This window comes from Mus caroli, unplaced genomic scaffold (assembly GCF_978045245.1).
Source record: "Mus caroli unplaced genomic scaffold, Mus_caroli_1 scaffold_14, whole genome shotgun sequence".
Lineage (NCBI taxonomy): Eukaryota > Metazoa > Chordata > Mammalia > Rodentia > Muridae > Mus > Mus caroli.
This window is the reverse complement of record NW_028227269.1, coordinates 87,065,075-87,088,706: the sequence shown is the minus strand read 5'-3', so window position 1 is coordinate 87,088,706 and position 23,632 is coordinate 87,065,075. Positions and strand designations below refer to the sequence as shown.

The following is a 23,632-nucleotide window of genomic DNA, read 5'->3' as shown; positions in this document are numbered from 1 at the left end:
TGGGGGGAGTAAAATGCAAATAATATGGAATTACAACCCTAGAAGTCTGTGGATCACAGTGGTAGAAAGGGTAGGGGGTGCCCAGGGCAGCCTACAAATTTCTTCTACAGAACAGACAACAAAGTCATGTCAGAACAGAGTAAAAACCATCTAGAATGTTCAGGAAAGGGGAGCCTTAGAAGACAGTCAGTGAAATGGGCAGATCCCAAAGGCCTAAAGACACCCTGGTTAGGCTAACCAGGGAAAGTTTGGGTGTTCAATGCCCAATTGAATGGGAGGCATAGGGAGAGGTATCTGAGAATTGAAATGCTACATTAACTGTCTAAGCTCTTTCCATGGGCAGATAAATGCCTTACCCTCTTCAACCCCAGTCTCTTCATCAGTAAAACCAGGTAAATGACTGTATGGGAAAAGGGATTGGAAGCATGGAAATAAATCACACATACATGTACATAGAACAGCCCCAACATGTCATGTTGTAAGTGCTCCCTGTGAATTAGCTAACCATCACGTTCACTAAATTTACCCTATTAGACAGTTGATAAGCATAAGACTTCTACAAAACCCAAAGGCACCAAGGAGAGTTACAAGGGAGCATGAATAGAGCAGAGCTCCATCTTAGTCCTGGTTCTTGTAGCTGTACTCCGGATCCCCAACCAGCATCCTCTGGCTAGGGAAGCTCCTAGGATGAGAACAGTCAATCCAAGAAGGCTTTGTAGTATCTTGGCCATACACTCGAATGTCAGTCTTTATTCTGCCAGGCACAAAGAAGGACCCCTGGGCCACTGAGACCAATCTTCATTCTGACTTCAGAGCATCTAGCACTTTAAAATCAGCTCGTGCAGCAATATGAGCATGTGTCTGTCCTGCTCAACACTCAACCTCAGTGCCTTACCTGACACATAGTAGGCCTACAACAAGTACTCACTGATCCCAATAAAGGATCTTTCAAATAGCATCCCAGGGCCTCAGTGAGGGGGTTTATATGAGCACGTATGCCCACGTAGGAGGCTGCATTTCTTGGTTGCAGTCACACACCAGCTGGGCCCCTAACACCTCCATTTTTTTTCTGCTTAGAAAAATGTTAGAAGCGCCCCCCCCCCCGCCCCACCTCCTCCCTAGGCTCCCCATTCTGACTTACGCTGGATAAGCAACTTCAGATTGCTGAACAGCAACACGCAACACAGCTGGGTGAAAATTCCTGTGTCCTGAAATTCCTGGAAAACTATGCTGCAGAGCAAGCATTTGTAACATGGGCACAGTCTCCACTCCCAGCTCCAGAGAGTCAGACATGGGAGGAGGGAAGCGGGCTCAGCCTTTACTTCCTTAATAAAGCATTTTGCTTCCTCTTCAAGTACCCCACCCCTGGGTAGAGATAAAGCAACCACAAGTGAATTCATTACCAGCACTAACATTGCTAGCTGAGCCTGGGTCTTCCAACATCCCTGAGGTGAAGCCTCATGGTCTTTCAGCCCACTGGGACCACAGAAGGTAAAGGAATCCCTCCCCTAGTTCCAGAAGAAGAGATAACGCATTGATATGCTATTCCCAAGAGTAGGTACCTGACTTTGGGAAAAACCTAAACAAGGCACACAGGTTTTAAAAGCATAAGCTTCATTCAAGACAGCACACACATTTTCAAGTCACTTCATTTCTCTGGCTTGTTTCTTTCAGATCTCTGGATCTCTGACTTACATGGAATCCTGGTACTTTATGTGTAGCTGGTCTTTGCTAGTTTGTGGGTCCTTCATTCCCTACTATTTATCTCCTGCCCCACAATTTCACCCCTAGATAGGAGAGAAACAAGGATAGAAAGAGGAGGAGAAAGGAGGATAGAGGGAGGGAGGGAAGAAGAGGAAGGGAGGAAAGGAAGGAGAGGGGGAGAGAGGGAGAGAGGGAGAGGGGGAGGGGGGAGACGGAGATCCCTGAATCTAATTTCTGTTCTTTTGTTTCTGCTTTGACCACAGGCACTAACAAACTGTAATCAACCTCACTAAATGACCAACAGCCATGCCCTCCACCTCCAGGGACCCTGCCAAGTTCCCAGAATTCCAAATAGCACACAATCACAGAAATTATCTACACCTGGCAAAACCACACTTCTTCCAGAGCATGAGGCAAATCATAATCAGCTGCTGTGGACAGTCTGAAGCAGCTCCACATCCCTACACCTGGGATTAAAACGAAAGCACCTTCTTAACCAAAATTCCAGAATTCTCAAAAATGTTACTACATTTCAGAGACAGAAACTCTACCATGTAAAACACTCCCAAGCCCCCAGGTTTGTTACCTGCCTAGGAAAGCCAAGTTTCTATTTGTAGGCATGTTTTAAAATGGATAGACCTTACTTAATTGAAGTTAAAAGAAATGCCAACAAGAATACCCCTTGAAACAAATGAAGCCAATCCTCAACCAGATTATCAAGTTCAAGTGTGATTTCAGCTGTGTTGTAAACCTGGGACTCTCATTTATTCACCAGCAAAGAATTTTAAAGAACTTTCCTTTGTCTCCTCTTTCCTTCTGTGTGTCTCTGGTCATCTGCTGTAGTCTGTCTTATAGATTCTTTTTCCTTTACAGTCTTAGATAGGAAACTTCCCAGGGATCTAAATTTAGGCTTCTTTCCTGTCAACCATGTTCATTCCCTGGGCTAACCTTCCCATGTCAAAGCGTTTCCCTTTTCCCTTGCACCACAACTGACATCTGTACCCAAAGCCTAGTGATGTGCTGGCTAGTCTTACATCAACTTGACACAAGCTAGAAGCCCTTCTCCTATTACTCCTTATCCAATATTAGCTCTGCGCCATGAACCCACACAAGACCTTCCCTCTGACCTTTTTGCCTTGAAGCTTTCCAATCACTAATCCATCAGGTACCCTGTCTTAAACTTCAAACCTGCCTCTCACTTAACCCACTGAAAAACTTCCAAAGGCTTCTAACCATGAAAACTGTTCAAAATTCTTACAAAGCATTGAAGGCCTTCCCACCTAACTGCTCTTCTCATATCCTCCTGTTGGCTGCAGACCATGACATACAATGACCCTGAGTCCTGCAAACATCATACCCAACTGATCCCTAGGGCTGTCCTGAATGTTTCTTCCTCCCAGTCTGCCAACTAAAACTTACAAGTCCTGCTCCAGAATTTCTTCTGTGAAGTTTCTTCCTACTTCCAACTCCCTTTCTTGTTTCTGGTCCTAGAGTCATTCTGACACGTGTGTGCCTCTCTGCTTCCTGGGGTTCCAAACTAGACCATAAGGTCATTCAGGGCAGAGATCATAGTAGTAGATAACAGTTCGTCATTTAATGAACAGTCGATAAATAAACCTATTCCAGTAGGTATGGAAGGCATAGTCCACCACACTCATGTTATACAGCAAGGTCTACTTTGCAAGAACTTACTCTTACAGAAACCAAACTTGCCCCCAGCAGGTGCTTTTTTTTTTTTTTTTCAGCAGAAAACAACTTTGGGGTAATATTAGCAGCTGTGAAGCTTCCAAAGGATAAGATGTAACTGAGGACCTTCTGGAACCCCCTGATCTGATCAACAAGACCACCACACACAGAGAGACCATCAAGAACAGCCACCTGGCATCAGGGATATTTTAGAATCAACCTCCACCTAACAGAGTAAACTCTGGGAGTGAAATACTGTTACAGTAGCTGTTACAGAGAATGTAGACTTGAGTTCCATTCTGAAAAGTGGCCACCAAGCTTTTCTGAACAAAAGCCTTCATTAGAAAAGAACATCTTTACAATAGTCTCCCAGTAGCTGAAGGTTTATGTATGAAAAAATGCATATGTGATAACTGTGCTTGGCTATTTCTTATATTTCTTAAATTATTTCTTATACTGTTTTTTTTAAAGATGCTGGTTTAGTGACTTTTCTCCCACACCCCCTTAAAAGCCTGATATGGCTGTTCCCTGAGAGGTTCTACCAGCACCTGACAAATACAGATGCAGATACTCACAGCCAACCATCGGACTGAGTCCAGGGACTCCAGTGGAAAAAGCTATGGGTAGGACTGAAGGTGCTTCAACTGCATTGGAAGAACAATATTAACTAACTGGACCACCCAGAGCTCCCAGGGACTAAACCACCAACCAAAGAGTAGACATGGAGGGAGCCAGTACTCCAGATACATATGTAGCAGAGGATGGCCTTATCTGACATCAATGGGAGAGGAGGGAGGCTTGATGCCCTGTCATAAGGGAATGTTAGAGGGATGAGGTGGGAGTGGGTGAATGGGTGGAGGAGCACCCTCATAGAGGCAAAGGGGAGGGGGGAGAGGGGATGGGATGGGGGGATTGTGCAGGAGTAACTGGGAAGGAGGATATCATTTTAAATGTAAATGAATAAAATGATTAATTAAAAAATAAATAATAAAAGTAAAAGCGACTTGTTTAGGAGACACACACATACACACACACACACCACACCATACACCACACACTACACACTACACACTACAGAAAGAAAGGCAGGTGTACATGATAAAACAGGTGGGAGGATCTGGCTGGAGAGTCCCAGAGTCAGGGAGTCCTTGGGTTGAAAGTATGCACATGCTACTCAGATGCACTCCTCCCAGATCTATACCAGCACCCTAAGTACCCCTTGGTGACACTGCTTAACAAAGCATGTTACCTGTGGGCCGGTGGTCCTAAATATCATATAATTCTTTCTTTGTAGTTCTAGTTTCTTCAGCTCTCCTTCCCAGGTATCCCCTTCCTCCTCAGTATGACTGCCTTTTCTATATCTAAGGACAATTATCCTGATCCCCGTGAGGTTTATCTTCTCTGGGGAATCTACAGGAACTAATGGGTCCTCTCCATCTCCAGTGACAACAACATGCCTATTTCAAACAGCCATTCACAAGCATTTACATGGTCTTATGCCGGCGGCTGCCTATAATTGTAACAGAAAACTGTTGGTTTGTAAACAAAAACCACCACCAAAAAAACAGTCTTTTGAGTTCACTTTCAAGCAGATCAAACCAAAGAGAATATGTATATGCTTAAAAGATTCAATAAAAGCTGTCTCACATAAACACTACCTTTCCAACTGAAAGAGAGATGGTGTTTCTAATGATAGCCAGTGTGGTCTAGGTAATGAATGAATTCAGTGACTCCTTTATTCAACAGACACTATTAAGCTTATATGCATAGAAACCTGAATCTATCCACACATTAGTGAGCCCTGACATACCAATAGGCAAACTCAGACAAATACCTATACACTGAAACACAAATGTATCTCTTGGGGTTATACATGATATGCTATATTAAGGCAACAAACTCTTATTGAGTGTCTGCTGGGTGTCAGACATGATAGTTACACAATTCTGCATGTATATCAATTACAAAGGAAAATTAGTAACCCCCCTTAATTTTGTGTTCTATAGTTCCTAAGGAGAGTTCATCCTCATAAACAACCCTGTAACATGAATGGGGAAACCCAGCTGAGCAATCACAATGTACATTAAGGATGAGGAAGCCAAAGAGAGTCAAGAGACACATTTAGACATAGCCATTGGTTATAGATGTGGGGGAGGGGGAAAAACCCCAACCTGCATTAACTCAAGGCTGAAAATTGGGATGAGTACATATTAAACTTTTGACAACACTAAACTCCACGGATCCTAAACACATGTCAACTCTTACAAATTACACCGTATTTCTCAACACCTATGTGTGGTCCATGGTGCCTAGACAGTTCAAGTTCCCATTTTGAACTCACAATTATGCCCATAGCCTCTTTTAAAAGTATGCTGTTGCTGGAGAGGATGTAGAGAAAGAGGAACACTCCTCCATTGCTGGTCAGATTGCAAGCTGGTACAACCACTCTGGAAATCAGTCTGGCGGTTCCTGAGAAAACTGGACATAGTACTACTGGTAGATCTAGCACTACCTCTCCTGGGCATGTATCCAGAAGATGTTCCAACTGGTAATAAGGACACATGCTCCACTATGTTCATAGCGGCCTTATTTATAATAACCAGAAGCTGGAAAGAACCCAGATGTCCCTCAACAGAGGAATGGATACAGAAAATGTGGTACATTTATACAACGGAGTACTACTCAGCTATTAAAAACAATGAATTTATGAAATTCTTGGGCAAATGGATGTATCTGGAGGATATCATCCTGAGTGATGTAATCCAATAACAAAAGAATTCACTTGATATACACTCACTGATAAGTGGATATTAGCCCAGAAACCTAGAATACCAAAGATACAACTTCCAAAACACAAGAAAATCAAGAAGGAAGACCAACGCATGGATATTTCATTTCTTCCTGGAATAGGGAATAAAATATCCATGGAAGGAGTTGCAGAGACAAAGTTTGGAGCTGAGACAAAAGGATGGTTCATCCAGAGACTGCCCCACCCAGGGATCCATCCCATAATCAGCCACCAAACACAGACACTATTGCATACGCCAGCAAGATTTTGCTGAAAGGACCCTGATATAGCTGTCTCCTGTGAGGCTTTGCCAGTGCCTGGCAAATATAGAAGTGGATGCTCACAGTCATCTATAGGGTGGAACACAGGGCCCCCAATGTAGGAGCTAGAGAAAGTACCCAAGAGCTGAAGGGGTCTGCAACCCTATAGGTGGAACAACAATAAGAACTAATCAGTACCCCCAGAACTTGTGTCTCTAGCTGCATATGTATCAGAAGATGGCCTAGTTGGCTATCATTGGGAAGAGAGGCCCCTTGGTCTAGCATAGTTTATATGCCCCCGTACAGGGGAACGCCAGGGCCAAGAAGTGGGAGTAAGTGGGTAGGGGAGCAGGGCAGGTAGGGGGCTATAGCGGACTTTTGGGATAGCATTTGAAATGTAAATGAAGAAAATATCTAATAAAAAAATGTGGGGGAAAAAGTATGCTGTTTGGGAAGGGGAAGATAGCTATGTGTTTAAGAATACTTGTTGTTCTTGCACAGGACCCAGATTTGGTTTCCAGCACCTACACAGAAGTTTACAACCATCCATAACTCTACTTCCAAGGGATCCAAAGCCCTCTTCTGACCTCTGCCAGTATCAAGCACACACATAGTACATAGACATCTGAGCAGGAAAACACCCATACATATAAAATAGAATCATTTATAAAATAAACCAGTTTAAATCTTGAAATTTTTGATAACATGTTTCTTGTTATATACTATCATGTCAATAACATATCAGCTGATATAGGGTTAACCAAGAGCCAAGACTGTGCCTCACTTTGTTGAGGTCCAGGAGAGAATTTGTATAGTGGATTCCAGTTTATACTCATTGGGAATTTTTCTAGCACAATCTAAGCTTTGCAATAATGTTATGAAAAATATCACAAAAGAATCTTATGCTTTAAGTAAGGTTTTAGGTTGGGCCACATTCATAGCTATCTCAGGGTGCATGTAGCCCTCAGGCTACATACTGAAAATACCTTCTATGGCAAGAGAACCTCTTATGAATTTTACTTTGACATATGATTAATTCATGCAAAAAAAATTTAGAAAGATCAGTACCTAGCTACCCTCTCATTCATCCTCCTTACCCACATGGCCCACAAATAATTGCTTGAAATGGAATGGGGCAGTGATGTGGCCAGGGAGCACAGTGTGATCTGAAGACAGAGAGTCTAGATGCTCTGAGCAAATTAGAGATACATTAAACTAACCCAAAGAACACCAAGCCCCTCATCATTACAGGTGACTAGCCTGCTGTTGATGTTGCTTGTTTCACAGAGGTTAGTTAATTTTAAGTCAAAACAAATAAGTAGTTAAACCTAATTGGCCTTAAAGTCACCTTAAACTTGCCATCCCAGCATCCTTTAGAATATGCATTGGCTTCCATAGAAAGATCACAGCTGAAAGGCCATAAAAAAACGCATTAGAATCCTCAAAACAAGTCATGGAATCTATACTTCTAACATCATAGATTTCTTCTGCACTACAAGAGCCCCTTTGGATTTGATTTCAGCACATCCCCCTGAAAAGAAGGCAGGCTGCAGCCTTGGCCTTTCTGACCTATATGGAACAAATAGACTGCAGGAAGATTAGTCTTTCTGGGATCCCTCAGATCTGAGGCTCATCACTCTCCAAGCCTACTCTTCCCCCATTCCCTTTTGCCCTTCAGAACTAAGCATGCAAGAAACAGGGCCCCATCTGGAGAGGCAAAAAGCTTCAGAAAATGAGATGGAAGGGAGAATCCTTGAGTGTCCGCTGAGCTCCCAGCCTCACTGGTCCTTTTCCTGCTGCTTGGATCACAAGCAAGTGATTTCAGCCCTGCTACCCAGCTTATCTCGCCTCACAAGGGGTGTCCTCCTTTTTATTTGAAAACAACGTATTAAGTAAATAAGCTGTACACTCTCTCAGGGCATTTTCTCTGTGTTCCAGGGCTGCGGGCAACATACTTCCAATTGCACCTACAGGAGCGGTTATGGGGTTGTCTGGATTGTGCTGTCTTCTAAGGTAGAGATTGCAGCCCCCGTGTGTCCAACAGTCACAGGACTGCAGAGAGTCTTTCTTCTACACACTTCACACTGCCACACCAAACAACTTCAGGAAAACCAAACCAGCGGAGGAGAAGCAAAACGATAAGAGACAGGTGACTAGTGTCTCACCATGAAACTTGGAGGAAAAACTCCCCTGTCATTTTCTTAGCTGCAGAGACACTGTACTTGGAGGTGGGTAGCTCAATTGATTGGTAAAGTGCTTGCCCTGTAACATGAGAATCTGAGTTTGATCCTCAGAGCCCTTATTTTTAAGAGTAAATGTGGAGTGCACTAGGGAGATGGAAACAGGTAGCTACTGAAGACTCGCTGGCTAGCCACCCTAGCGCTCTTAGCAAATTCTATGCTAGTGAAAGAGATATTATCCTCCTTTTTAAAAAAAGATAAATAATGCCTGTAGAACAATAGAACAATAGTTGGCCTTCACACGTGTGCACATGCACACATATACACACTATATACATACACACACATATATATACACATATGCACACACATATAAATACATACATATAAACACACACAAATTAACACATATACATGCATGCACACATGCATGCACACATGTACACACTCTATTTATCTAAATAAGGGCCCTAAATATTTCACTGCTGGAAAACCTGTACCAGGAGCTGAACGACCCTACAGTTCTTGCCCTGCCTTTCTGTCTGTCATCAATACCACTGTCAGACCCTTATTTTCCTTGCACACTATAGGGTCATCCCTACAAAAGCTAAAAGCACTCATCATTTAGAAATGATCTAGTCCTAGAGGACTAGATGCAAAGCAAGGCTTATCACTGCACAAAGGCATAAGAAGTTCAGCCCAGTGACTATGAGGTTAATTTATTTTGAAAGCTACTGGTTCCTGAGAGTATGAGAAAAGAGAAGTTTGTAAACTACAGCAGCTAGAAACCTCATGGATAGCAGTCAAGGTCTAAAATCAGGTACAGACAATGACACATTTAAAGGGGGGCCCATATTGCTTTTAAATAGGTCACCCAAAGACACCAATTCCTGGAGAACAGCAACAGTAATAATGGTCCACTGGTAGTGTCACTTTCCAAACAGATCAGGAAGACAGACCTGGGGAGCCATGCTTTTTGTCCTTCTTCTTTGCTGGCCACAGCCTGTCACCTGGAATACAGCCCCAGAGAGCTAAGCAAATCAAACATCCCAGTTAAGCTGGAAAAGCCCGGGAGAATAGTTATCCCTCCATTTAAATACTAGCTGGTACCTCTCAATCTGCAGCAAATACTTGCAAACAATCCCTCCCTAACTTAGCTCTTCCTCCCTTTTACAAAGTGTATTCCTCCATACCTTCCCTCCTCCCATTCTCCCCCACCCCCATAAATCTTCCAACTCTTTTGGTTGCGAAGTGGCACACATGTCTGTGATGAAGTGTGGTCACTGGTTGGAGGGCATCGCACACGCATCCACACTCAGCGTGACATTGCTGTCACTGGACAGCAATGACTCTTCTCCACCAGGGTGGGCGCAGAGAGGTGGTACCTGAAGCCCATGATACCTGGAGGTCCTTAAGAAAAAGGTTTGCAAACATAAGATTAGATCTGGTACCTTGTAAGGGGCTCAGTCAAGTTAAGATTGAGTGAAGGTTTAATTTCATCCTCATAAATCCACCTTCATTATCCTGCCTCTCCTCTTATACACATGCAAAGAAAAAGAGAAGAATAAGCACAGATAAAGGAGTTTGGTTGTGTTACATGCGAAGGAAAACAGAAGGCAGCAGGAAATCAGAAGCCTGATAAAATAACCCAGGAGCCTCCATTTTTCACCAGTCCTGAGTGGGTGATGGGCATCTCCTGGTACCTAGGAACCCAAAGGTTAAGTCTGAAGAAACCGTCCTCCTCCAGTGACGCTCCTCCTTCTACTGTAGTTCTGTCCAGTCTCCGGTTACTTTGCTGCAAATCGGGGTCAAATTTGCTAGACTCTGCAAAGAGCATCTAGGCACCAAGTCCAGATTTGCCTTTTATCAGCAAATGCTCGTTTTCATCTGTTTTCACATTTTTCTCATATTCTCTCTTGCTCTCACTGGCTGGGATCAGCAAGGCTCCTGGGACTGGCCCAGCTGATAACCTCCTGCACCCAGAATTTGACATTTTGCTTATCTTAGACATCCAGGGAGGCAATGCTCCATTTCACGATGGAGACACAGGCCGTTTGTGTTAATGAGAGGAGCTAAGTGGGAATAAAATGTCATGTTGGGGGTCTGGGCATTCCATTTTAAGAGAAGGCAGTGGCCAAGTTCAGTCTCACACCTCTATACATAACAAGTTCAATGACACCCAGGGGGGTCTGCATCTCCTCACCCATTCGCAAAGGTGAAGCTGATCTCTGACTTGCTTGGCTGCTCTTGAGCCACATGCAATGAAAAGGGTCCAACTGAAAAATCACAGTCAGCAACCCCATGTTTTTGGACTGCAGGCACACTGCAATAATATTTGATTTGTGTGTGTGTGTGTGTGTGTGTCTGTCTGTCTGTCTGTCCCTGGAAGTCTCCTTCCTTTTGCTTCAGCATGTTTAAAACTAAAATACCTGAAAATGGCGGAGGTGGACAAAGCTCAAAGGAATCCCTTGAAACTTCTGCAAAGACGCACAGATACTCAGCTGTTCTTACTCAGCCCAGGAGCCCCCAAGCCAAGAGACTATGCAGACAACTTTCTACACTTTGTCTCATTCAACACTCTCAGACACTCTGAGGTCAGAACATGATGAAGAGGGTGGGCTCTGAAGCCACAGAGTCTAGGTACCAAGTCCAGATTTGCCTTTTATCAGCACAATCTTAGACAGATCACTTGATCCCCATCTCTCAAGTTCCTTACCTACAAGGTAGAATTATAGTTGTGTGTCAAGAGTTGGTTTAGGAGCTACTACATATACACAAAGCAGTAACAACCACATGTCTATCAAGCAAATTCTCTGTAGTTGTTAGGTGTGGCCAGTTATTGTTATTTATTACTGCTAATGAAGATAACCTCACAAACTTTATCCAAATACTTACAGTCTATAAATGGACAAGAACAGATTTCAGTCTGGATTATTTTCGACCCGGGGATCACACTCTTAGTTACTATCCTAAATTTTGTCTGTGTTCCAAATCTCTCTGCCCCTGTTTCTTCACCTACACAACTGATGCCCATCACCTTGACCTCACAGGATTGTAAGGACTAGATGAGCCAATAAATATGAATGAGCCAGAATTTCAGGTACATGGCAATACTCTACCATGGCAATAGTGATGATAATTCCTCTATTGCTTTGTCCACAAGACAACCGACCTGGGCAATGCCACACCCCAAAGCACTCATTACTATGGACCTACCCTGCACAGTCAATGAGTGAAGTGGCAATCCAGGGGCCAGGGGGCATATGCACATCCTCATCCCATCCCCTCCCCCAGCACATCCTGCACCCCCACCTCTCTGTGTGATGAATGAAGGAGGGGGACTCAGCTGATGGGCAGCTGCCCCAGGAACCAGAAAGCATCTTTTCCAGAGCAGTCTGCAAAGGGAGATAGGGGTCTTGAAAATAATTAGCCCCCAGTGCTGGGCCTGTGGTATCTCATTACCAAATGCAAATTCAAGTTCACATGCCACTCCAAGGCTCCTGGCACAATGCCTGCCTGACCCTCAACCTTGCTGAATGTGGTCCAAATCATTCCCCCACTACCCACCCCCTTTTCAGCTTGCAGCTGGTGTTCGGTCTCTGCAAAGGGGGGGGGGGGGATGAAGGCTGCTTTCAGTCCAGTGAAGGGAGAACAAGGAAAGGGGGTCTTATTTCTTTAAGGGAGGAGGCAGGGATGTTATGGGAGGGAGAGATTAGAAAAATTGTTCTTCCCTCAGCAGTTAAAAGAGGGATAATTGGAGCAAGTGGCAGGCGGCTGTTCTGCCATTTAGCATACAGCATACCCAGGAAATCTCACTTGGTAATCAGGAGGATAGGAGGAAAAAGGAGCAATCAGACCCCTATTCAAGCTCGGTTTAGTGACAGCCCCTGTTGGCTGGCTGGCTGGCTGGGCTGGGCTGGGCTGGTAGAGAGCAGGGACTGATCCCACAGAAAGTCTGAATGCTAGGTGGGGAGTCAGGGCTCCGGAGCACAGTCTCTCCTTTGTGTTCATTGTAAGATCTGTCTGCTGTTCTTCCTACTCCGTACCACGGAGAAATGTTGGGAAGGAAGTTACTTTTCTTTCTTTTGATTGCTCACTGTGTCCTTATCCCCAGGCTTCCAAGGCCTTGAGAGTTGACACGGTGTTACAGCTGCAACAGAGTGTACACTCAGAAAAAAGGACTGGAGATGGCCATGTTTTACTTCAACAGAAAGTTCCAACGAGGGCACCCCTGGTACCATAACACTATACTGAGAGCCTTGGAGAAGGCTTAGGTGTAAACGGGCTCCTCTGGGAGGATGCCATTCTCTGGTTCCAAGTCTTGGAGGAGAGAGGTACAATTTTCATTAGAAAGAAAAGTCATTCAAATCTGCTTTCTGGAAGGTATACAAAGACCACACAGCAGTGATGAGACATCAATCAAACCAGCTTGACTACGACTCAATCAAATGTGACATCACGTAGGCTCATCTTGTGAGATTTGTTCAGGAGAAGAGGTCAGCTCAAAGGTTCTCTGTTGTTCCACTCTTCCCATCCTCCCCACAACAGGCTGACTTCATGTTAGATGAAATCTTCAGGGAAACTGGAACTAAGTTTCATATGCCTTGGCAATGAATTGATGCTTCACAACTATAAGATTGCTGAGAAATTCAGCATGTGTACTTTCATAACTACGAATCCTTTAAAATAATTATCTCAACTCACTTTGAGGGAATAACAAATTTTCTATAGCCTATGAGGGTACTTGTCTCTAGAGGAAGCTGGGGACAACTATTCAGTCTCTGGCCACTAAACTTCAAGGCTCCTATCATAGGACTGAACAAGACCAAAGGACCATTAAAAGTGATGGGCCATGATGTCTCACTAAATTCCAAACCACATTCATCATTTTAAAACTGTTTTATCTACCCTTCTTCTGTCCTTATGGACATTTACTGGTGAAGAATCAAAACATCTGGTTTATAAACATAATACCTAGAAATAAGAACCTAAAAACTCTTCTCTATACATATTTCATGTGCCATGATGCTTGGTGTGACTACTGAGGACATGAGCAGTAGACTGAAGTTTTTCCAAGTTTAGGTTGCCAGTCTGCCAGCAGAGCTCACAATCCTTCACCCAAGAGAGAAGACAGTGTATCTACTACCTTACCCTTGGGTGACTCCAGTCTCTCACACCAACTATCTCTGTTGTCATCAACTCTTCTCAGATGGAATCAGAATACTCCAAAACATATAAAGAGATGGGTGAATCTGTTTATTCTTTCTGGGCTACAGTATGGGCACATTTTAGAGCCATCGAGGCATGTAGAGGCAGAGAGGTCAAGAAAACAATAACACTGCAGGCATGCTACAGACTATTGGACTTCTAGGATATCTCCAACAGTCCCCAACTATACTATAGGAAGCTGCAGGAACCTACTGGGTTGTCCCTGCTCTCAGAACTGGTAAAGCATCAAGCAGATCCTCATGCATTCAAATGGAAAGGTCCATGCATCAAACTAGAACAATTAGGTGTTTGATACATAGGACCCACTGCTATGAGAAAGTAACCTGACTTCTCTTCTGTGGTGTGTGTGACATGATGAGGGAAAGGTGTGGCTGCATGTCTATTGCCTACTTCACATTATCTTTAGGAACATGGCAGGCATTTATCTAGGCTCTTTGTCACGATGTGTAATATCTGCTTGACACTTAGAAACAGCTCTGTTTTTCCCCTTCCACATTTTACAGGTAAGTAAAATATGCTTACTCTCCAACCAATGTGTGGGGGCAACAGATATTTTTGTAATATTCTTCAATGTAATTTTGTCATTGGCCAGACATGATCACAATTACTAGAATCAGCAAGCTTCAAATCATCCACAGTAAATTCCATTACCTTCCCAATATTGGTTTTCACCAAAACCTTTGGGTCATTCTGTTTCCAGGCTAGCCAGATGTTAGTTATCACAGAGTCTATTTGCTCTGCTTCTCTTGGTACAGGAGAAGAAATCTGAACCTTTCAGAAAGAACAATTATTAAAATATACATATTGCATTTAAGCATTAAAAAATCAACTGCATTCAATCTGTTCTGAAGAAATTCCACCGAGGACTGAATAACACATACATACAAAAATAGAAAAAGACAAATTATATATATATATATATATATATATATATATATATATATATATATACAGTTTTGATTCTTCCTGCTGAAAGTGCTGATCCAAACCTGCCTGGAGGAAATGAGTTTTTTGAAACACACACACACACACACACACACACAATCAGAGATGATCAGCAAGTTAGCAACACACTTGCAGACACCCTGTCCCCCTAAGGGAAGAATGCCAGCTTTCAGTGTAGGTTCTGAGAGCAGAACAGATCACAGATCCTCTGGGCAAATGAGAAAGTAAGTGATCATGTCAGAGGTGTCTTCAGGAAGAAGCTTTAGAGAGTCCATTGGCTCCAGAAAGCACCTGCTTGTAAGAAGCCCTTAAATAACTGCATTCCAACAGCGTGACTTTATGTGTTTGAGTCAGCTCTGGTCCTTTCTCCACCAATTTTCTTCCTATGAGTTCAATGAGAAAGAGTCAAAGCCCACAAGGGTGTCCAACCTTTTACACTACAACATGACATTGTCATCTACAACCCCTTTTCCAGATATCTTGGGAAGGAAGTAGTCTGGGGACCCCAGGCTGGATATTTCTGTGGACCTAAAGGGCTGCCATATGTGCACAGCATCTCCTGACATCATATGTGCCTGGTTTCGAACCAGCCACAGGAAGGGGGATGTTAACCCAGCCGGTAGGGAACAGAAGCAGATGTACATCCTGAAATGGGGCCTCCAACCCAGTTCCCAACATGTCAATCTCCAACATGTTCCACCTGTAAAAAATCAACTTAGTTTTGACTTAAAAAAATATTTTAACATAGCCCCTAGTACATAAAGTTTATAGCAAGCATAACCTGTTTTATAAGGGATGAACAATTCTCAAAATATTTTAAGTATATCCACAAACACACTCTAAAAACAAAACCTAAAGCAGTAGGGTCCTTACCTGAATAGATCCTGGGAAGGAGAAACAGGATACTTACCTGGCCCCACCCTCTTGACACAGTATCAAAGACCCATTAAGGGAAAACTATTTCCTCCTGGTCAAGAAAATGAAATCCTTGGCCAGGGTGGAGAACTAACATTCCAGATGGACATGGAAATGGCCTGGCTAAGAGACCACCCATCGGGGAGACAGGACTATCTCTTGGAAGGCAGGTTCACCTTAAGCCACTTTAAAGAGATTGGTGGAAGATTTATATCTTTCATGAAATAATCTTCCTTCCTTGAAGCCCCGCCCCCTAGGAACCTCGTGAGGTTTGCCTGAGTCCATGCACCTTTCTGAGTCTTTCAGACAGGCCTCAGCACCCTGTTGTTCTCTTCTGTCTTTGTATTTCAGATCCTACCCATAGCCTAAGTGTGCTTTTTCTGGGATTTTGGGGGTCTTTATTCTTTCTCTAAAACTCACCTTCCAACCATGTGGCTGTTTATTCACCATGCAATTGACCTCTAGGCCCTACTACTTCAAATGGCGAGGATTCCTGTCTTCTCTCCTCCACTGGGATTATAGCTCTTCTTCTGGGATTACAGTTTGCCTGCCATTTGCTTGTTTGCTTACTTGCTTGTTTTAATCTAATAAAGGTTTCCTCACGGTTTTTGTTGTTTTTGTTTTGGTTTTCCATTCTTAAATTCTTTAATTAATGAGACTAAGATCCCCAAGAAGGGAACCTGATTGCCAACATTACTTTGACTTCTTTGACCCTGTCCTGGTGGTTCTTCACCTTGATAGTTCATTGGGATCATAGGAGAAGCTTTAAAAATAGATAGTAGATGAGATCCCACCCCCAGAGAAGCGGATGTAATAAGCCTAGGTATGGCTGGAAAGTTTTTCAACTCCTGCAAGATGATCTTAATGCTCAGCCGGGGTTAATCTTCCTTACAGAACACCAGCACCTCCATGAAGAGGCCTGCATGGTTAACAATACAAAACATCTCAAGAAGAATCATGGTGTGGCCCATTCACAGCCATACCCTCCCAAGATACACACCTGTGTATCCCACTGTCTCTCAAGATACACACATCCGCCCTCATTGGCTCCCACACACTTGATCACCTCAGTGACTTCTCTTCCCCAACCCGAAGCCTAAAGTGAGTGCAGAGGGCCAGGAATTTAAATCGTATTTATAGTTGTCATATTAAAGTAGTTCCTCAGATCTAAATACCAAACAGAAGTTAGGAACTTTGCAAGATGAGGACAGCTTAAGTTCTATGCAGGTAAATCTTTTTTTCCGTTCCCCCCCTCGCCCTCCCCTTCTTCCTCCTCCTCCTTCTCCTCCTCCTCCTCCTCCTACTCCTCCTCCTCCTCCTCCTCTTCTTCTTCTTCTTCTTCTTCTTCTTCTTCTTCTTCTTCTTCTTCTTCTTCTTCTTCTTTCTCTCTCTCTCTCTCTTTCTCCTTCTCTCTCTCTTTCTCTCTCTGCCTCCTTTCCTCCCTTCCTCCCTTCTCTTTTTTACTCCCTCTCTCCAGCTCTTAATCTTTCTCAAGCTGTAGATAGATATGGTCAGTTGTCTAATGTAACTTGTGGAACTCCATGGGACAGGGCTCTAGTCCAACCCTGTGTCTATTCACATGTATCTCAGTATTTGAAACAATCAGGAAAGGAAACCATATTTAAGGTGGAGCCTTGTGGAATAGCCTCATTGCTAGAACAAGGACAGAAGGCTCTCAAAAGGATTCCACGAGGGCCTCCTCATAGTCTAAGGGGTGACATAACAAGACTGAATTGTAACAGGACCATATGCAGAGGGGCCAGTCCATCCTCCTCTCTGCTCTGCATGGGTGAAGCTTGGGCTAAGGTCATGAGGAAGATGTGATGAGGAACTTTCCCATCCACCCACAGTGCTCCAAGTCTCCCAAAGTCAGGAGGGGCACCTTTCCAATGGCTCTCTTGTTTCTACTCTGCTAATCCTGCTGAGCTGTGCACAGACTCAGCAGTCTACGCCATCTAGGCCTTTGAATTGAGTCGGAGTGAATGGTTGAGTAGCCTCCATTCTCTTTCTGCTGAGATCTGATGCTTTAGTTTGTTTTTTTTTTTTTTCCATTGAGAGCAAGGAGATGAGTTTCCACCACCTCCTTTGAGGAGGTCCGATTATCTACCATACAGCTGAAGCTGTACTAGCACATAGAGCTGGTATCCAGCCATCCCTCCTGCCTTCACCCAATCCAGCAGGAATGTCCACAGCAGGTGAGAGAGAGTGGTCTTACCTTCTGAGCAGAGTGTGCCACCGTAGCCAGTGGTAGAACAGTCACAGGTGGGATGACCATCCAAGAGGAAGCAGATTCCACCATTTTCACAGGGACGCTCGCCACAGGGTCCCTCTGCTTCTAACTGGACGCTCTGGCTCCCCAGGAGCCGAGGTTCCGAGTTGCCATACTTGAGATCCAGCATTAATCCCTTAAAGCCAGGCATGCTCTGTACTCCATCGAGGGTCAGGGCAGAAGGTCGAATGTCAGCGGGGACACCACCGAGGAACAAATCACTGACCACATCCATATAGGGCCGCTGGGGCCGTAGCTCTCCAGACTGGGCCTCGCCATCAATCACCAGCCCAGTGCGCACACGATCACGGCTCACCATGAGGAAGTGCCAACTGCTGTCGTTCACCTGCTTGTTGGACAGCACAGTGGTCTCGGCGCAGTCCATGCTAAAGCGGAGCTGAACGCGGCCATCCACCAGGGAGAGACAGAGGAAGTCACAGACACCACCATCATCCAAATACAGTAGCAGCCCAGTGGAAACATTGGTCTTGAACTGGAAGCTCAGGTCACTGCGCGTGCTTGCGTCCCAACGCAGGTAACGGGCCCACTGGTTTGGGAGGCCCATGAACTCCAGACCCAGGCAAAGCCCCACCAGGGAGCCCAGAAAGATGCTCACCTTCAAGGTGAAGAAAACTGAGTGGAGGGTAAAGCTCATGGTGCCTGCTGGGTCAGAGCACAGAGGAGCAGGCAGGCCAGGGATCAGCCGTAGGGGCGGGAGGCAGGGGATAGGCGATTGTGAGGGCAAAGAGGGAAAACAGAGTGGTACAAGAGAAGACACAAGAAGAACACACACAGGAATGTTAGGAGGAAAGGGGAAGGAGAGGGAAAAGGACAACACGGCCCTAGATAGGCACACAGGCAAGAAATCCAATAAAGAGGGAGACAAAACAGACAGGGGATTTGTCGGGTGAGGCAAATCAGGGATGAGACAAGGAAGAAGTCTCTTTCTCCAAGAAAAGATCTCAGCTATCCATGTGGATCCGGAGGCCTTGATTCAAGGAGGAGAAGGAGCCCAGGGTGGGAATAAGCCTTCCGTAATGCCTTCCTCCCGGTAAATGCGTCCTAGCCAGGGAGACCAAGGACAGGGCTGGGGCTCAGGGTGCTGTAAAGGAGGAGGAGTAACCAGGAGGTGAGCCAGGCAAAAGGCAGGCCCAAGCCAAGGCCCAATGCTGAGGTTTGACGGTCTAGCAGCAGCAGACCCTGGGAAGGGGAACCGCAAGCAACTGAGGACTCAGGTGGAGTGAGGCCCAGAGCAGAGTGGAAGCAGATTCAGACTTCATGGTGCTGGCCAGAGGCAGTGCTGCCCATAACAGAGCTCCCAGGACTCCAGAGAAAAGACCTGTTGGAGAAGGGAGAGAAGAGGAGAAGATTAGGGCCAAGCACCAACTATTAATTCTGGCACAAAGACTGATGAAGTACTGATACCCCAGGCTGTTCTAGATGCTTCTTCAATGCAGGTACTTCACACAGGACAGGGGCCAAGTTTTCCCATGCCAGGGAAAGACCCCAAGTCCAGCTCCTAAAGGCACACTTAGTTCTTACGAATTTAAATGCAAAAGTCATGGAAAGTCCCCAAAGCTATGTCAGCACACTTTTGGAAATAGCCAGATGTGAAACATCAACATTTTAAAACATTCAAACACCCATATATAATATTTGCTTGCTTATCTAGTAAAACATTTTTTTTCTTTTTCAACTTTACCATCCATTACTTGAGTATAAGAGGTCTAAGACCTTAAACTTTAGAAAGAAATATGCATAAAAATCATGGAAAGTGTATTACTAGACAAAAAGGCCACAGTCTCTAACCAAATATCAGGGAAACTTCTTTAAAATACAAACTTTAAGGTTAAACAATTTGAAAGGCTGAGTTTGGATTCTAATTCCTATCCGTGAAACTTGAACAATATTTTTAGCTTGTTTGCATTTCTACTTAATAATTCGAAAAGTAGATGAAATAATGGCCTCTTTGTAAGATTGAGGGAAATAGAAGTGAGATTCGTGTGGTATGACTCCAGCATAAGCTTTATATATCATACATGATCACTATATACTAGGTTGGTTTCTTTCTAACTTCTAAAATGAGAAGGAATGGGTGCTTCATGAGGTAGGGGTGTGTGTGTGTGTGTGTGTGTGTGTGTGTGTGTGTGTCTGATGAGGGCAATGTATATGTACACGATATCGAGGAAATTTATGAATAGCTAAGAATTGTCACAGACACAGAGTGAATCAGCTTTATATGGTTATGACTAGAAAGGCAGCAATATCCATTGAGCTCAGGACCTGGTTCGTGAACAAAGTTGCTGATCTATCTAACCAAGCTGCTGAGTTCTCTGCTTAGATAAAGCAGTCTGTGTAATTTCCAAGGACTGTGCAAGTTGCTGCTCACTCCTTGTCACAGTTGCTAATTCACAGTGGTCCTCAATGGTCTCCTCAGAGCATTGCTGCTAACTCTAGTTATAATAAAGACATCGTCAAAGCTAGCTCATTCTATTCGTTAAAAAGAAAGATGCTATCCCTTTAATCAGGGACAAATTCCTTTGCTCTGCATGAACAACCAATCTACAAACAATCTATATTCACAAGAGCCTGGCCAAATCTATCATCAGAAAAGTCTTGGTTCTATAAAAGTGTTTTACCCAAACAGTATTTCCTGGAGTGTGGCATGGTAACACCCCATAGACTCAAAGATAGCCAATATGAACATGGAAATATACTGATGGTAACCAGTAGGTGTAGGGGTGAGGGGTGTACAGGCACTGGTTAATGTTGCTTTGATAAAATGAAGTCAAGTATACTCATGCCACAGCTATATGTCAACATTATAAACAACATCTTGGCTATGAAAAGATGAAATTTAGCCATGGAAACATCCAGGAAGAATAATCCAGAATAACAGGAAGTAACGGCAGGAGACTTGACAGTCTTTAAGAATATGATTGGTGTATTGGATAAGATATGCCAACCAAATTGAAAACCAGCATTCTCCAGAAGTAACATTCTAGTCTCCCTAACTCAAGCTCATTCCAGGCACTACTAGATCAGCTCAGTATAGCATAAGTCACTGTTATACCAAAGGGCATCACAAACTGGTGGAGGACAAGTTTATTTTGGAGGTAGTAAATCACAGAAATAAGTCAGGTTCTGGGACCAGATTGTTTGTTGCAGTGACATTCTGGGGACCAGGTAAAGCAACTGTTTCACTATAGTGCCTATCATAGGACATTGTCACGTGACAGGAACATTGAAATGTCTATACAAAGAGTGAACTGTAAACAGAATTTAAGACCCATTATAAGGTCCTTTGACTTCTATTCCATGCCGAGACCTCTACATGGCCCCATTGTATACAAGGAAAACACTGCTAATATGCCCTCAACTTTTCAAGATGCCAGCCCCAAGTGGCCCTGGAGGACAAAACAATACCTGCCTAATTGTGGAACCCTGTGAATGAATGAAGAACCTTGATGCCCAGGCATCCACCTATAAGAGTGGATTGTGGGAATTTACCCATCTTGCTTTATGGAAACCACACTAATCTATGCAGATGAGAACCCACCTTCAGACTCTTGTCTTTCCCCTCAGACAGATTAGCATTGCAGATACCAACATCCCCACACTACCCATCAGAAAGAAGCCAAGCTTTTAACCCCATAGGTTTCAGGCAGATCTGATGCAGGAATGGTATCATTAGAATCAGTCCATCAAGACTCAACACATTACTGACCATTCTCTCCTAAAGCTTCTTTCTTAAACTGGGAACATTCCCATTTCCTTTGGGAATTTGCCCAACTGGCCAAAAGCTATATATGATTTTTGTTAAGTAATCATAACCCCCATCCAACTGCTGTTAGCAATTGTACTATAGCTTTCTTATTTATCTAGCAGAAAATGCCAGGCTCAAGAAATGGGACAAAGGAAAACAGAGCATCTTTGTGACCCAGTCAGCCAATGGCCACCCACCCTTGAGTCCCAGGTCACCATAGGCAGTTGGGGATCAGGTGGTTGGCTCCAGAACCCAGAAGGAAGGTTGAGGATGGCACTAAAGTTCCAAACACTTATCTGTTGTGTGGGAACCAAGCTAGAGAGGGAATGTGAGTGACATTATCTAATTGCCAGCTAATTTACATAATTGTCGAACAGCACCGTTTTAATGTTGGGTGAACATCTTTGCAAATGTCTCATATTCCGGCTGCTTAGGATGCAAGGGAGACCTCACACAACTCTGACATGTGGGCTATTTGCCACAGGGATGGTTCAGAAGATCTGGCTTCCATTTGCCCTCCCCACCCACTCCTCTCCTTTTCTAATGATCATGGAGGTTTAGTTGAGCTTGAAACAGACTCAAGAGCCAGGACAGTATCTAAAACTAGAATGGCTGGGATGGCATGATGATGGCTATCCTCTAACCTCTACCCTATAATGTTCAGGTGGGGTTTTTCAATCTTTCCTCTAAAGTCTAGAACCTTAACGGTTTCCCATCTTGGACCCCTCTCCAGACTTTAAGGGCTTATGGTGGCTTTGATGACCCCTCACTACACCTTTTATTCCACAGGTAGAAGATTTTTTTACCACCAGTCCCAGTTTGTGTTGTTCAAATGAAATTCACCTTAATCTCAGGTTAGTCCAATAGGGTATTCCAGCCTCTTGGTCACAGTCAATGGTTTAGAGATAAGACTACCATCAAATTTAGTCAAATTGTAAATGCCATAGCTTTAATTAAAATTGCTGGAAACATGACATACACACACACCCTTTTTTTTTTTTTACCATGTTACTAAACTCTCAAAGTCAATACTTGGTGACAAATAGCACTCTTACTGTTAAAGATAATTGTTCTTGACTGAAGAGCTATGACAAGTAAAAAGACATATTTCTGATGGCATTGCTTTAAAATCTACATCTAATGAGGTCTGGAAAGGAGAGAGTTCTAGGACTTTATACAAACTAAATTGTTTTTTTATTTAAACAAATTTGAGTTGAGGAAAGACCAAGAGTCCAGATAAATACTATTCTCGCAATGCTAGGCTATCACAAGTTCTGTCTTTGGTAAGTTGACAAGCTTCCATCTCCTGCTGCCTCATTCATATCTGAAGGAACTCTCTGTGATTAGAGACTCACATATGCTACCCTCCCCAGCAACAAAGCTCTGGATACGCATCACCCCTACTCTTGGGCAAAGGCATAGGACACAGTGCTTCTTCTCTCACTTTGAAGATAGATGGAGATTTGGTCTAAAGCATCTCAGAAATTTACCCCTTCAACTAAACCACAACCCACGCACTCCCTCCCTCCCTCCCAACACCTCACCTACTTTAATACATAAGTAAGGCCCTGCTGCAGGCAAAGAAGGGTCAAGGAACAGATTCTTCTAAAATCTGAAAGTAGTATAGAGAATAATGGAGAACATTGGCCTTTGAGTCAGGCACAGTTGTATCTAAATCCAGACGCTCATTATTATAGGTAATTAAAAGTGGGCAACTCCTTGAGCGCTATCAATCCTAAAACTGTATACAGACACAACTTTTAAAACTGCGATGATATATCTAGTAAAGTGGAATGCTATTTAAATCCTCATAACTACTAAGTAGAGTCTGACAGAAATGCTTAATATGTCCAAAGACACCTTAGAATGATCATAGCCATATTCTCCACA

The 23,632-nt window shown here is 43.8% G+C and overlaps 1 protein-coding gene across 18 annotated transcripts in view; it reads right to left on the bottom strand.

Annotated features, from left to right (window-relative positions):
- The window catches only part of Nrxn3 (neurexin 3), a 1,606,331-nt gene that overhangs the window by 1,515,777 nt on the left and 66,922 nt on the right, over positions 1-23,632 (bottom strand). For all 18 annotated transcript variants that reach the window (XR_015045250.1, XM_085830590.1, XM_029484639.2 and 15 more), the window contains exon 2: positions 17,923-19,315. Coding sequence is in view for 17 of the 18 variants with exons in the window: in XM_085830590.1 (XP_085686716.1) it covers positions 17,923-18,631 (709 nt within the window). In the remaining variant the exon portion in view is untranslated. The remainder of the gene's footprint in view (positions 1-17,922; positions 19,316-23,632) is intronic.